The sequence below is a fragment of the Corythoichthys intestinalis genome, chromosome 4, assembly GCF_030265065.1.
Source record: "Corythoichthys intestinalis isolate RoL2023-P3 chromosome 4, ASM3026506v1, whole genome shotgun sequence".
Classification (NCBI taxonomy): domain Eukaryota; kingdom Metazoa; phylum Chordata; class Actinopteri; order Syngnathiformes; family Syngnathidae; genus Corythoichthys; species Corythoichthys intestinalis.
Genome location: NC_080398.1, coordinates 58,127,099 through 58,142,128, shown reverse-complemented (window position 1 = coordinate 58,142,128; position 15,030 = coordinate 58,127,099). Strand labels below are relative to the sequence as shown.

Genomic DNA, 15,030 nt, shown 5'->3' with positions numbered 1-15,030 from the left:
GCCATCTTAAAGCAGTAGAGCGCTAAGCACTAATAAAGAGCGCGAAGTGCTAATAAATAAGATTAACGTTAACTGTCGCTACTAGCTCACGTAACGTTAGCCCTGCGGAGTGCTAGGTTTCAATTAATTATGACCACTGTCGATGCGTGGCTAATGTGTCTTACATACAGGCTTTAACATAACATAGCATTGTGGAGTGATGAGGGTGTAAAATAAAAACTTAATCATGCTAACTATCAATTTTAGCTCAGTAGTCATTGCTGGATAAAACACCAAGTAGCACTGGTCCCTAATGTGCTCCAATACAGCCTGTATCATACATTTATTTTGAACACTGCAAAAACTCAAAATCCTATCAGGACTTACAGTTTAGACTAACTTAAAACTTACCTAGAACTTAAATATGGCTTGACACAAAGAGAAATTCAATTGAAACACGTGGGAAAAAAATCCTAACTTTTAAGTGATGTGTGTTATCAAGCGTAACGGCATTTTTAGGTAAGATATATTTTTTTTTAATAAGATCTAAAAGTTTTTTGAGTGAAAGCAGTGAATTAGTCTTTTTTAAAAATTCTAGTTAATCTGAGATGCAATTGTTGGCTGTTTTCAACAATATACATCGAAAATAAAGACATAGATTGACTGAAAATGGTTCAAGATTAGATGAAATGTCTTGTTTTCTCATGTATATTTATAATTGCTCTTCACCTAAAAATATTACTCGATTAATCGATAGAATTTTCAGTCGATTACTCGATTACTAAAATATTCGATAGCTGCAGCCCTAATACATACATATATGTATATATATATATATATACATTTATATATACATATGTACATACCGTTCAAAAGTTTGGGGTCACCCAGACAATTTTGTGTTTTGCATGAAAAGTCACATTTTTATATATCAAATGAGTTGCAAAATAAATAGAAAGTATACTTATGACATTGAGAAGGTTGGAAATATTGATTTCTTTTTGAAAAAAAAATATTTTTATCCTTCAAAAACTTTGCTTTCATCAAAGAAGGCTCCATTTGCAGAAACTAAAGCATTGCTGACCTTTGGCATTCTAGCTGTTAATTTGTTGAGGTATTCTGGAAAAATTTCACCCCACGCTTCCAGAAGCCCCTCCCACAAGTTGGATTGGCTTGATGGGCACTTCTTGTGTACCATACGGTCCAGCTGCTCCCACAACAGCTCAATGGGGTTGAGATCTGGTGACTGCGTTGACTACTCCATTACAGACAGAATACCGGCTGCCTGCTTTTTCCCTAAATAGTTCTTGCATAATTTGAAGGTGTGCATTGGGTCATTGTCCTGTTGTAGGATGAAATTGGATCCAATCAAGCGCTGTCCACAGGGTATGGCATGGCGTTGCAAAATGGAGTGATAGCCTTCCTTATTCAAAGTCCCTTTGACCTTGTACAAATCCCCTACTTTACCAGCACCAAAGCAACCCCAGACTATAACATTACCTCCACCATGCTTGACAGATGGCATCAGGCACTCTTCCAGCATCTTTTCAGTTGTTCAGAGTCTCAAAAATGTTCTTCTGTGTGAAACAAAATGTTCTTCTGTGTGATCCAAACACCTCAAACTTCAATTCATCCCTTCCATAACACTTTTTCCAATATTCCTTTGTCCAATGTTTGTGTTCTTTTGCCCATATTAATCTCTTCCTTTTGTTGGCCAGTCTCAGATATGGCTTTTTCGTTGCCACTCTGCCCTGAAGGTCAGCATCTTGGACTTGCCTTTTCACTGTAGATGTTGACACTGGTGTTTTGCGGGTACTATTTAACGAAGCTGCAAGTTGAGGACCTGTATGGCGTCTCTTTCTCAAACTAGCGAGTCTAATGTACTTGTCCTCTTGCTCGGTTGTGCAGCGGGGCCTCCCACTTCTCTTTCTACTCTGGTTAGAGCGTTTGTACTGTTCTCTGAAGGGAGTAGTACACACCATTGTAGGAGATCTTCATTTTCTTGGCAATTTCTCTCATGGAATAGCCTTCATTTCTTAGAACAAGAATAGACTGTTGAGTTTCACATGAAAGTTCTCTTTTTCTGGCCATTCTGAAAGTTTATTCACACACACAAATGTGATGTTCCAGATACTCGACTAGCTTAAAGGAAGGTCAGTTTTCTAGCTTCTTTAACCACCTAAACTGTTTTCAGCTGTGCTAAAATAATTGCACAAGGGTTTTCTAATCCTCCATTAGCCTTCTCACGCAATTAGCAAACACAATGTACTTTTAGAACATTGGAGTGCTGGTTGCTGGAAATGGGCCTCTATACACCTATGTAGATATTGCATTGAAAACAAAGACATTTGCAGCTAAAATAGTCATTTACCACGTTAACAATGTATGGGGTGTATTTCTGATTAGTTTAATGTTATCTTCATTGAAAAAAAAAAAGTGTTTTTCCTTCAAAAATAAGGAAATTTCTAAGCGACCCCAAACTTTTGAACAGTAGTGTGTATATATATTAAGATTCTTTTTAGTAAAGATGCACCGATACCGATACTAGTATCGGCAGGGGGCGCCGATCCGGCCCAAAATGGTGGTATCGGTATCGGCGAGTACCAACAAAGACGGCGCTGATACCATTTACCGGTCCATTATTATAACATTTGACCGCAGCCTTTTTTCTTTCTCCTGGCGCTCACTACACTTTGTCTCTGTGTTGTGTGATGACACGTGAACACCAAACAGCTATCACTATTGGCCTGCTCCAGACCAATGAGAACGGGCCAATAGCCACTTCTGACCAATGACATGGCCGACATGGCGACATGGCCGACATGGCGGCGGTCGGGAAATATTTCAAAATAGAAATCCCGTCAATTAAAATCAATGGCTGCGTGCAAGATTTGCGGCCTGAAAGTTTCGAGATGTGGAGTTAAATCGGCCAGTTTCAATACCTCGAACCTTATAAAACATGTGAAGATGAAACGTGAACGAACACGAGTTTGAGCCTGCAAGAGCAGGACTGCTATCCAGAGGAAGGGCGCTGGACAGGTGCAACAATCTCTGGTCAGTTCACTACGTCTACTTTACTTTTATTGTCTTTTACTGAGAGAAATGCTGCAGTAATTTGGGAACTGTTTCCAAAGTAGGGTTGCCACCTTTCAGAAATAGAAATAAGGGACCCACCCCCTCCCGAAAAAATGAGGCTAATAGAGAGACGGGATGCTGTGGTCAATTATTATTACTTATAATTGTGAGCGTCCGCAAATGCGAAAACACGGTTGGACCTCGAAGCGGACAACAAGCGGGGGATAAGTAAAAGGGTTTAATGATTGCAAACAAAAAATAACACGTGATCGCGGGATAGTAGAAATAACAAAAGGAGTCCGTGACAGCAGGTCGATGGAGCTCAATACTAAAAACTCGAAGATTAACTAAGACGATAGGCAGCGAGCCAAAAAGCCAAAATAAAAACACTCAAATATCTGCACAGGGTAGAGGTTACAAACGAGTGCAGCACACTAACAGAAAAAACCCAATGCAGGGGCATAACAAGCAAATGTAGCGAGACTATAGTGCAAGATGTCAAATGGCGATCAGCAAAGCAAATATCTCGGCAGCCTTCTCTGAGCTCACCCGTGCTTAAATGCTGCGTTGATGAGCCCGCATTGGATTCAGGTGCGACGTCAGGAACGCCCCCACTAACAGCCCAGCAACAAAACACAATCTAACCAGCAGCAGAATGTGACAATAATTTCATTAAAGTTGCACTGTTTGGCCTTTGAGAGGTTTAAAAAAAGTTTACTCAGTTCATTCAGAGTTTATTATTATGAACTTATTTTTACTTTCTTACTGTTGGGCTAGTATTATACTTTGTACTCGTCTTTTTCCTATTTTGCAAAGGTAGGCAACAGCCTGACAAAGCCTTGATAGCAATGATTTCACATCCAATTATGTAGCTCTTTGGGAAGGAAAAAAAAAAAAAGTATACATACATATATATATATATATATATATATATATATATAATCGGGGTGGTGTCCGTATGGTATCGGCCGATACTGCACAGCCAGGTATCGGTATCGGGGCCCAAAAATGGTATCGGTGCAACACTACTTTTTAGTATCCTCAGTATTAAGAATGCTGGGTCCCATTCCATGAAAACGAGCTACTGCTCATCCTGTCTCTACTCTAGGCTACATTATGCTAGCATCAATTATGAATTTCATTCATGATGCTGAGGGGGCAAGACTACGCTGCGCTTATTACTGGGCATTACTAATTTTACTAACGATGTATCAGGTGTACTTTTGCTGCAGGTAGAGCTGGATGTACCCAACTGAATTCATGACTGCCCAAAATGTTTTTGCATCACATTACATTATCAACTGTATTATCCCTCTTGAACACGAAACGAACAGAAACGCACTGAAAAATCCTAGACTGGGATCAGACAGCACAAGTATACTGTATGTACTCTATTGTATGTAGCTTCTTTTTCAAAACATTCCAAATTGTTGTAGTGACTATGCCCAATGTTTGTGCAATAGCTGTGATTTATTTTCCCTCTTCTCTGTTTTATAAATGGTTTGCTTTTCTCTCATAGACGGCTCGCTGGTCTTTACATTTGCTTAACAGAAGATGCAGTTTTCACAGGTGAACCCCAAAGAAAAAAACAGGAACTAATTAATATCTCTGTGATCCATCTAAAAGGCAACACATGGACTACTAAACAACACCCATCAGACACATGTTCCAATACTTTTGCTCACTTGAAAGGTGGCTGGGTTCAAAGTAAAGGTAATCTTTCCTGGGGTTGTTTAAAACATCTTGATGTAACAACCACAAAATGGAAGGTGGAATTCTGAACTTCAATGACATATCGATCTTTTTATATACAGTATATATGTATATATGTCAAAGGGAGGTGGCTGTTTTGGTTTTATGTCGCTAGCGGATTTGGTTTTGAAAATATTTGAATTTTAAGATTTGAAAATAGGCCCCCAACGGATCGGGCCCGAGCCCCGTCAACTGATAGTGGAGTCTACAGTATGTGTAAACAATATTGTGGGGTTGCGAAAGTATGTAAATACCCAAAACGTGTACTTACAAGGCAATATTAATGACCATGAATGTCCCTGACCAAATGCTAGCAGGGTAATGTGATTAACTAAGAAACAGGTTCCACAGGCAAGATCGGTTTTGTTTTTAGTGATTGACCAATCACTGATCCCCAAAATTCATGAGAAATTGGCCTCAATCAATTAGCGAACCATTCGATCAGTGCACCTTTAGTATCAATCATTTTAAAGATCATCAGTCAATCATTTTAGTAGCACCTGGTTATTAGCTAGGGCATGATATCTATAATTATCTGTGGCTGGGGCCAGTAGCCACAAAAAATAAGAAATGACAAAATGTTGAAAGCATACAATTAAAGCATTTTAGTAAGACACTTACTGGATCAGTGCACATGGCTCGGATGTGTGAGGCAAGGGCTAGAAAGGCCAGAACATTGAACAGAGACCCGTTGACAATGCTGTATGTCAGATTTTTGGAGGGCAGCAGCATTACAAACAGCACCACAAACTCGGCATAAAAAACCAGCAGCCATGTGATGATAGCGCAAATGATGCCACAGGCGTCCTTGATGAACCACATAGCAGAAGCAGATGTTGAAGTGATGACGTCCTTGGAGATGGGGATACGATGCTCTGCCTTTAAGTATCTGTTTCCTGTCCATGTTTGCCCACGGTTCTGCTCCATGTCCCTGCATCTGTGCACTGGGCTCTTCATGCTTCATGTAGGCTAAAAACCTTGCTGCTGTTCCCACTCCACCTTTCTGCTCCAGTCCTGCTCACCACATGCTGGAAAGAAGCAAGAGGATCAAAACTTCTGGCATTTATTTAAAACGTAATTGTTTGGTTTGAATGTGGGTTTCAGGCATTGTCCAACAAAAATAACTGTAGTTGAACATATTCAAGGTATACTCAAGTAGTAGAGAACATTACAGGTAAAAAGATATGCATGTGTCCTGGACAAAAAAGTGTAATTGGCAAAAAGAAAAATATGTTTGCTTTGATTAATGGCTATGTTAGTTTTTCCAATGACCTCTAATTCCTTTACCATTCAACTGATGTAAATACCTTAAATTAAAGGTCAAAGTCTGCACATCTTGTTGTATTTAAAAGTTATTGTGGTGAGGTCAGAGCTAGAGTGGACCAGACTGTACTTCACAATACAACAGCAATCCCACTAACACAGGGGTCCCCAAACTTTTTCTTGTGAGGGCCACATAACTTTTCCCTTCTCTGATGAGGGGCCGGGGTCAGTTTGTAACAGAAAAAGTGTGACGATTGCAGGAGTGCCTAAATGTAAAAAATTATTGTTTTTCAGAAAGTCACAGTCAAATAACCCTTTCTGGATTCTTCACTAAAGTAAATAAAATAATAATAATATAATAATAACACTATTAATTAAATAGATAATAACCAAATAACTCTCTGAGTTCCTCACATAAAAAGGCCAGGAAACAAATAACACTATTGAGTAAAAAAAAAAAAAAAATTCAAAATGCTCTCTGGTTTTGTTCAGAGGGACGGACCAAATGTGGAGGCGGGCCGTAGTTTGGGGATCCATGCACTAACAGGTTGCCTCGCCAAAACAAATGCTCCCCCTTTTTGAGATACAATATAACACTGGACAGGGCCCCCAACAAAATTATTATTTTTAAACCTGCTCTGTTAAGCTGCTTACATTACAGAGAATGGTACATCTGAATGTCTTTAAAGGCTGAGAAAGTTGAATGTGCTAGAAGGATAGTTAGCCCCTAAACTCAAATTTTGGCGGCAGCGTGTGAAGCAGATTTTCAGTTTAAAAATTATAAGAATAATGATTAAAAAAAAAAAAAAATATATATATATATATATATATGTATATGTATATATATTAGGGTTGTTCCGATCATGTTTTTTTGCTCCCGATCCGATCCCGATCGTTTTAGTTTGAGTATCTGCCGATCCCGATATTTCCCGATCCGATTGCTTTTTTTTGCTCCCGATTCAATTCTAATCATTCCCGATAATTTTTCTCGATCATATACATTTTGGCACTGCATTAAGAAAAAAATGAATAAAACTCGGACGAATATATACATTCAACATACAGTACATAAGTACTGTATTTGTTTATTATGACAATAAATCCTCAAGATGGCATTTACATTATTAACATTCTTTCTGTGAGAGGGATCCACGGATAGAAAGACTTGTAATTCTTAAAGGAAAAATCTTACTTTGTGTATTGTGACTAAATATTTCCATCTAGTGTATTTGTTGAGCTTTCAGTAAATGATACTGTAGCCATTTAACTGTTCTGCCCAAATGCATGATGGGAAGTGCAACCATGACTGTGCGTAGTGGCACCGATTGATATATCTTCTCTGCGTTGGGAGATAACATAGGGTGTTAAGAAAAACATCAACTACTACCTTTCTTCCCCACGTTGCTTCCCATGATATTTCTAATTGTTGAGAGAGGGAATGTAAGGCTTTTGCCATTTAAAAAAAAAGGCTCCAAAGACTGACAAAATTCACTCTACTTATTTTACGCTGCCTTTTAGCTCTATATATAGGTAAAACGGCGCCATTATAGATTGAACGCGACAATGCGTGAGTGGGTCGTGCAGCGCATGCGTTAATTGCGTTAAATATTTTAACGTGATTAATAAAAAAGAAATCAATTACCGCCGTTAACGCGATAAATTTGATAGCCCTACTTTAAGCCAAAACTAATGACTCTGGATGAGTGTAAGACATTTTGTCTGTAACATTAAATACAATTAGAAAACGATTTAATTAAAAAACATATATAAATTAAAAAAAGGCATGTCCAATATTTTTTTGCCGATTCCGATACTTTGAAAATGACGTGATCCGATCGGAACATCTTTAATATATTTATATATATATATACATCAGAGGTTGCGCTAAACTTTTTCATTGTCTGTCATTTTGACTGACAGGGTCATAAAAATCCGGTCATAATCTATTTTTACCCGTCACTTAAATTTTTAAAATGACTATCTTTATGCAGTCACTATATGTATATACACAATAATACAATAATACTTTATAATATAAATTAACTAACATTAGTGCATTCATGGATTACAGTAAGCAGGCCAGTACTGTTTCCATATATATTTTTGTTATATTATGTATATACAGTATATATATATATATATCCCCCCAAGTGGGACCTTCCATGATCCTAATACATTTAATAATAATAAAATATTATATAATTCCATTACATATATATATATATATATATATATATTTTTTTTAAATTTATTATTATTATTAAATAAAAATGCACGTTGATACGACGCAAATAAAGGCAACTTCCAATTTTTTAAAAAATCGTTAGAAAGTTGTATGGACTTACAATACGCTAGCTTGTTGTTTCCTGTTGTTTTCCGAAATACACCTGCGCGACGGCGCGTCAAGTGTTCGTTCATAGCCGACGTGCTACCGTGGTATGCAAGCTCAGCTTAGCAAAAAGAGTACACACAGTGGTGGCACCCCCCATATTTTCCTTGAAATAATTTCAGGCTCTGGCTAGTCTGGTCCGCTTTTTTGGCTTTATGCCGCTTTCACCGTGTTACCAATTCTGCCCTTCTTGGTAATTGGCGGCGTTTTCAACTGCTCGCTGCAGTGAGGAGTGAACCGGCGATTCACTTGATTCGTTGTCATCCTTCACTGCATCCGTCCCTCTTTTTTCACCTCTTTTATCAACACCATCGTCGTTTTGAGGCTTTTTGAAGAAACTTCGGACACTCAGTTGCCTTGACATTTTTCCGAGTAAGGCCAACGACGTCATGCATTAAGAGAGACAATAGCTAATTAATATGCTCACTCGCCACCCTGTGGTCTGGGGTGTTAATTGCAACCTGTCAAAATGACAGATGGACTTCAGTTTTTTCCGTCACCGTTGTAAAAAAACGGTCAATGACGGAAAATATTTGGTTAACGCGACCCCTGATATATATATATATATATATATATATATATATATATATATAAACTTATGTGTCAGATTTTAAGTGTAAAATTCAAGAATTTGGGGGCATTCCGAAACTTTGCAATTAGCACTGCTAACTGCTTAAACACTAATAATAACCCATAAGATGCATGGAGTATGCAGGGGTAGACAATAAGGGAAATCAATATATTAGAGATGTGACACAGTTCAGCCAGTGGAGTGCCGTCATCCCACACAGATTTTGAGTGCACTGGTCACGTGACATGACCAGGCAGTTTTTGCGCTAAAATGATATCTCTAACTTTTATTATTTGTTTAACAAACTGACGTGTGTAGGAGAGGTGTGAATCTTGGGGCATCTCACGATTCGATTACGATTCAGAGGCTACGATTCAATTATAAATCGATTATTGGTGCACCCCCCCCCCCAGCTATTAGCTGCTTTCAATGTTTTGTACATTAGTTACAAAAATAGTACAATCCTCTCAGGCTTAAATAAACTACTATTTCAGTATCAAGTGAGCAGTTCAAAAGAGTAAATAAAATACTCAAGTCACATTCTGTATCAGCAGCTTTAAACTACATTCAATTACTTTAATGTTAGGAATCAACCGTTGAAGTTGTTAAAATTGCTCCAGTTATTTCATAATTTCCCTTCTGTCTACTTTCGACATGTGAAAGTTTTAAAAACTGTTTCATCCTTTAAAGATGGATTCAAGTCAAGATTTTGCCGATTTAGGAGTATTTTCCTAAAAAGTTAATTAGGTTCGCTCGGAAGATTCACTACAACAGAGCCTTCCTGAGAAGTCTATTGCTTTAAGATGGCGGCTGTTTACCAACTCTGGCGAGTTCGTCATTTCGCATCTAGTTCTATATACGTGTGACATCTACCCAGAGGTTGCGCTAGACTTTTTCGTTGTCTGTCATTTTGACTGACAGGGTCATAAAGATCCGGTCATAATCTATTTTTACCCATCACTTAAATTTTTAAAATGATAATATTGACATATTCAATAGCAGTGTTGGTCAAAAGTGGTGCGTTACTTACTCAACTCTGAATAAATTGAAGAAACTACCAGCCATGTTGTGTCTACTCTCTGCTATGTTGATTTGTCATCCAAGACTCGGGGTGTGTTCAGGTTTGAGAATAGCGCACGTACTTCTGACTCCAAGCTGTTTGTCCCTGCTCATTCAATTAGGCTACATTCGTACTACAGGTCTTAATGCACAAATCCGATTTTTTGGTCATATCCGTTTTTTTTGGGCGTGCCCGTTCAGACTGCCTTTGTCCATTGAGACCATTCAAGTATTACGCATGGGCTCTAATTCGCAGTCCGACATGCGCCGGTGCGCAGAAGCATCAAAACAAATGACAAGTCATCCGTCATTCCAGGGCTATCATATTTTGCTTTTCAAAAGGAGGACACAAATAAACCCCGTTTAGGCTTATATGCACAGTTTATATGGATCGATAGCATGCTCGCACTGTCCGTGCATGTCACACACACATACGGGCAGTTTGCCCCGACTCTCCAAGACGGGCTGCAGCCAGACCCCTCTCCCGACTCTTGGCCGTGTAGGAAATGTTGAAATATAGCTCACATAGAGCAGAGAGAAAACCAATCACTCTCATGCTTATCCTCAACCCATTATTATTTTTTTATGACTGTTGTCAAGCCCGCCCCTTCCCCAAAAGCCGTGTTCACTGCAAGCTAGGCGCTAATAACGCACAACTGAAATCGGATTTGGGACACTGGACGGTACAGACCGCCGCGACAGTCTGGAAAAATGTGGCCCAGATCGGATTTGAACCACATAAAAAAATGACCCAGATCGGATTTGAAATGGTCCATTTCTATGAGACTTGTCCCGTTCAGACCGTCAAGTTAATGCCTGACTCGAGTCGGAAAAACACGAAAAAATTGGATTCGTGCATTAAGACCTGTAGAATGAATGTAGCCTTAGACAATGCTCTCCAAAGCTTCCTAACGTTTCCGTGTTTGCTACACCTGAATGCTAGTTCGGACATTTTTCCGAGTAAGGCCAGCGACGTCATGCATCAAGAGAGACAATAGCTTACTAATATGCTCACTCGCCATCCTGTGGTCTGGGGTGTGAATTGCAACCTGTCAAAATGACGGATGGACTTCAGTTTTTTCCGTCACCGTTTTAAAAAACCGGTCAACGACGGAAAATATTCGGTTAACGCGACCCCTGCATCTACCGTAGCATTATGTGGGTGAGGTTTGTAGCAACTGGGCGTTGTTTGTAGTGGCTGTTGGCGGTTTTTTTATCTAGCGGTATGAGTTGTGGAATGTGGATGTCTACTCTCTGTCCGTTCCTCATTGCGTCCCGAAGACCGCGCTGACTGTGTTTTAGTTCAGCTTTACTTAGCATATTTAAATAATCGGAATATGGATGCTTGTGAATCGTTCTCGAATCTTCAGCGGCCGAATTGCGAATAATCCAAGAATCGGAAATTTCACACACCTTTATTAGTGTGGAGTCAGCATTCACCCGTTTTCAACAATACGGCGTGCATCAAACCGGAACACTAATGACTAGAGGTGTGCAAAGTTCCCAATTTTTAGATTATTCGCGATTCGGCCGTGGAAGATTCGAGAACGATTCACAAACATCCAAATTCCGATTATTGAAATATGCCAAGTAAACCGGAAGTACAACACACTTAGCGCGCCGCGCAGTCAATGAGGAACGGAGCGAGAGTAGCTAAACATCATGCTTTTCATTACCCGGCCCCTCGGGTAATGCCAATGCTCAACTCACAGCTCTAGCTCAACTCATGCCACGAGATAAAAAAAAACACAACAACATACCTGACTGCTGCCGAAAAGCTGCTACAAAGTACATCCACATAACGTTACGGTAGATATCATTTATATAAGACTAGATGCAATATAGACTCGGTAGCGTTAGCAGCACACCTACAAAAGCTAGATGCGGGCGTTAGTAAACGGCCGCCATCTTAAAGCAGTACACTTCCCCGCAAGGCTGTTGTAGCAAACCTTCCAAGCAAACCTAATTAACTTTTTATCTAAAATACTCCTAAATCGGTAAAATATTGACTTGAATCTATCTTTAAAATAGTTTTAAAACTTTCACATGTCGAAAGTACACAAAAGGGAAATTATGGAATAACGGGAGCAATTTTAACAACTTTAACGGTTGATTCACAACATTAAATGAATTGAATGTAGTTTAAAGCTGCTGATACAGAATGGGGACTGGAGTTTTTTATTTACTGTTATTTTTGTATATTTGTTTACTGTTATATGTTAACTTGATACTGAAATAGTAGTTTGGTTTAGCCTGAGAGTATTTTTGAACAATTTTGGAACTAATGTACAAAACATTTTTAAAAAATTTAAAAAATTAAAAAAAAAAAAAAAAAAAAAAAAAAAAAAAAGGAGGGGGGGTGCATAAATTAATCGTTTTATAATCGAATCAGAGCCTCTAAATCGTAATCGTAATCGAATCGTTAGGTGCCCAAAGATTCCCAGCTCTACTAATGACCTAACAAGAAATATGAATGAACCCAAATTGACTACACTAACCACTCACACATATTTTAATGTTTTCTGGAAACAAACACAGATTTTTTTTATTGGGAGCTCCAGGGGGAGGCGGGCCCGGGGGAGAGCCCCGTGCCTGGGCGAAGCTTTCGTGTCTTCAATTTACAACCCTCTGGAAGTCTCCCCCAGCTGGGTTGCTGTGGCAACAATTTAGAACTCAAAGAGATAACTAAAGCAAACATGGCTAACGATTTTCAAGCTAACCCGTAGTAATGATGGTTATTTTCTCCGCAGTCACGTGGATGAATTATCATGTTATGTTCATACCAAAGGTTTAACACTCGTTAACTTTCTCAAATTTACTTGTCTAAATACGTGGGCAATGATTTGCACACCTCACAGTAATCCTCATTTTTTGTCTCATCATAGCTTAGCCAATTCCAGCGGTCTCGCCACTGGGGCTGAAACTTTCCCTCCCTTTTCTTTTCATATTGGATTTTGCGTTCCCTCAACTCCTCCGGTGACTTTCTCTTTCTTGAGTGGTCTTTTTCCCTGATGCTTGGCCAGGTGCTGGGGGATTCGGAAACATGTTGTCTTGTAGTATAACGTTAGGTGGGTTCTGAGATACTGACAATCAATCAGCTGCAGTAATCAGGTTGTGTGCGTTTACATAGGAGCGAGCGAGTGAACGATGTGTGTTTACGCCCCACGGAGAGCAACGGCTGCTGTATAGTCTTTAAAGGTTGTCTTTTATTGGGATAGCGTAACGTCATGAAAACACGGAACCACTGGGAATGAATGTGAAGTAAGATTTTTTTTCTTTTTTAATCGGCACATTATTTTTACTTGCCCCACCGTGCCAGTGGTGGGAGCATTCTGGTGGCCCTGGCAGTTTTAGAAGAACGTCCGGGCCACCGGGCCCTTTATATTGCAGGGTTTCCCCTATATATCCCCTATCCCCCATATTCCCCTACAGGAGATTGTGGCGCACCACCACACCCAAATAAAAGCCGCCACGCCTTGCAAATGAGATTTTTTTTAAGGTCGTTTCAAACTAGTGGCAACCGAGTGTGAAGAGTATGTGGCGCCCTAAGAGACGATCGGACTGGGGAGCTGTGATGCACGGGTAAGCGAGTAGGAAGAATGAGAGACCAGGCGAGATAGCGAGAGATAGCGGTCGAATGTCGCGGCAGCCCGGTGTTATTTTTTTAATTCTTTATTATTGGTACTACAATAAAATAGATAAGCCAATACAGACTCCTCTCCTTCTTCCCCATATCCGGGGCATTACAGTAGTTTGGATCGGACTTTTCGGCGAAAGTGAGCGGTGGACTGCCGTCTTGGATGGTAGGCCAAGTTTGAATGAATTTGCGCTGAGAGCGCGGCCAAAATAGAGCCTTGCTTTATTTTCAGAGCGCCGCCGCGCTATCGTCAAAAACGCAGAGGGGCAGGCATACTTATATCTGTGCTATCAGGCTGTCTCGGCAGAGAACTCTTTTTAGACGAGTTAAAATGTCCCCCTTGTGAAATTTTATTGCGTGAAACACCAAGTAAACCACTTTTTTTTAAATTACAGAAAACTTTTTTTAAAGTGAAGCGTTTCCCACGATGAATGGTTTTACAGATCCTCGTAAATGTCAGTTCTATGCACATTCCACACTAGTTCATAACACAAGCATCTCTGGTTAGGCAGGACTTGACCAAAACCCACTTTTTATGAGAGATCTTGTGCCCATCTGCAACGTTTTAACAAATGAACACGAATCCGAATAATACTGCATGGTCACCTAACACCCGATACCACATTTCACACAAATAAGGCCAAATTTGACGATGGAACATATTTTGAATAATTTATAGTTGTGTCATTTCCAGTGTGCTAATAGAAGTGTTGCTTTTTCATAGCTAACACAACTTGCCAACAGCGGGTTTCTCGTTGTTATGTTGATAAAAGACGCTCTTATTTCATATTTGATACAACAAAATAATGGACGTTTTTAGCCTAGCTGCTAACATTAACGAGCGAGTGTACTTACATATTACTTCTCTATTTTGTGTCTGTCGTGATGGCTTCAGGTGACAAGCGACGGACGCCCGGAAACATCTGACTGCTCTCATATTACATTAGCTCATTTGTGTATTTTTGTCTTTTTTTTTTCAAAAAATTAAGCATCGTTTGCACCACTGTTGGTTATACCGGAAGCTTAGCCGTCTCGGTAGTCGGTTCGGTTGTACTTCTTCTTCGTTGGTGTGCAGTAACTGCGAGAGGAAGCCAGTTCAACCACATTTTACCGCCCCAATTGAATTGGAGTGTAAACATGACGTGCTTTTTATGATTAGGATTGGGAATCTCCGGCATGAAGCCGATTCGATATGTATCTAGATCAGTGCTTCTCAATTATTTTCTGTTACGCCCCCCCAAGCAAGACGTAAATGTTTCGCGCACCCCCAAACTCTCTGCCGCCACTGTAAATAGTATTATTTGT

At 39.6% G+C, this 15,030-nt stretch overlaps 1 protein-coding gene across 2 annotated transcripts in view; it reads right to left on the bottom strand.

The window, feature by feature from the left end:
* LOC130914632 (palmitoyltransferase ZDHHC3-like) overlaps positions 1 to 14,783 on the bottom strand; it is a 54,650-nt gene extending 39,867 nt beyond the window's left edge. For both annotated transcript variants that reach the window (XM_057834009.1, XM_057834010.1), the window contains exons 1-2: positions 14,581 to 14,783; positions 5,428 to 5,834 (exon numbers count right to left, since the gene is read on the bottom strand). In XM_057834009.1, coding sequence (XP_057689992.1) covers positions 5,428 to 5,763 — 336 coding nt within the window. In that variant the 5' untranslated portion in view covers positions 5,764 to 5,834; positions 14,581 to 14,783. The remainder of the gene's footprint in view (positions 1 to 5,427; positions 5,835 to 14,580) is intronic.
* Between the last annotated feature and the right edge of the window lie 247 nt (positions 14,784 to 15,030).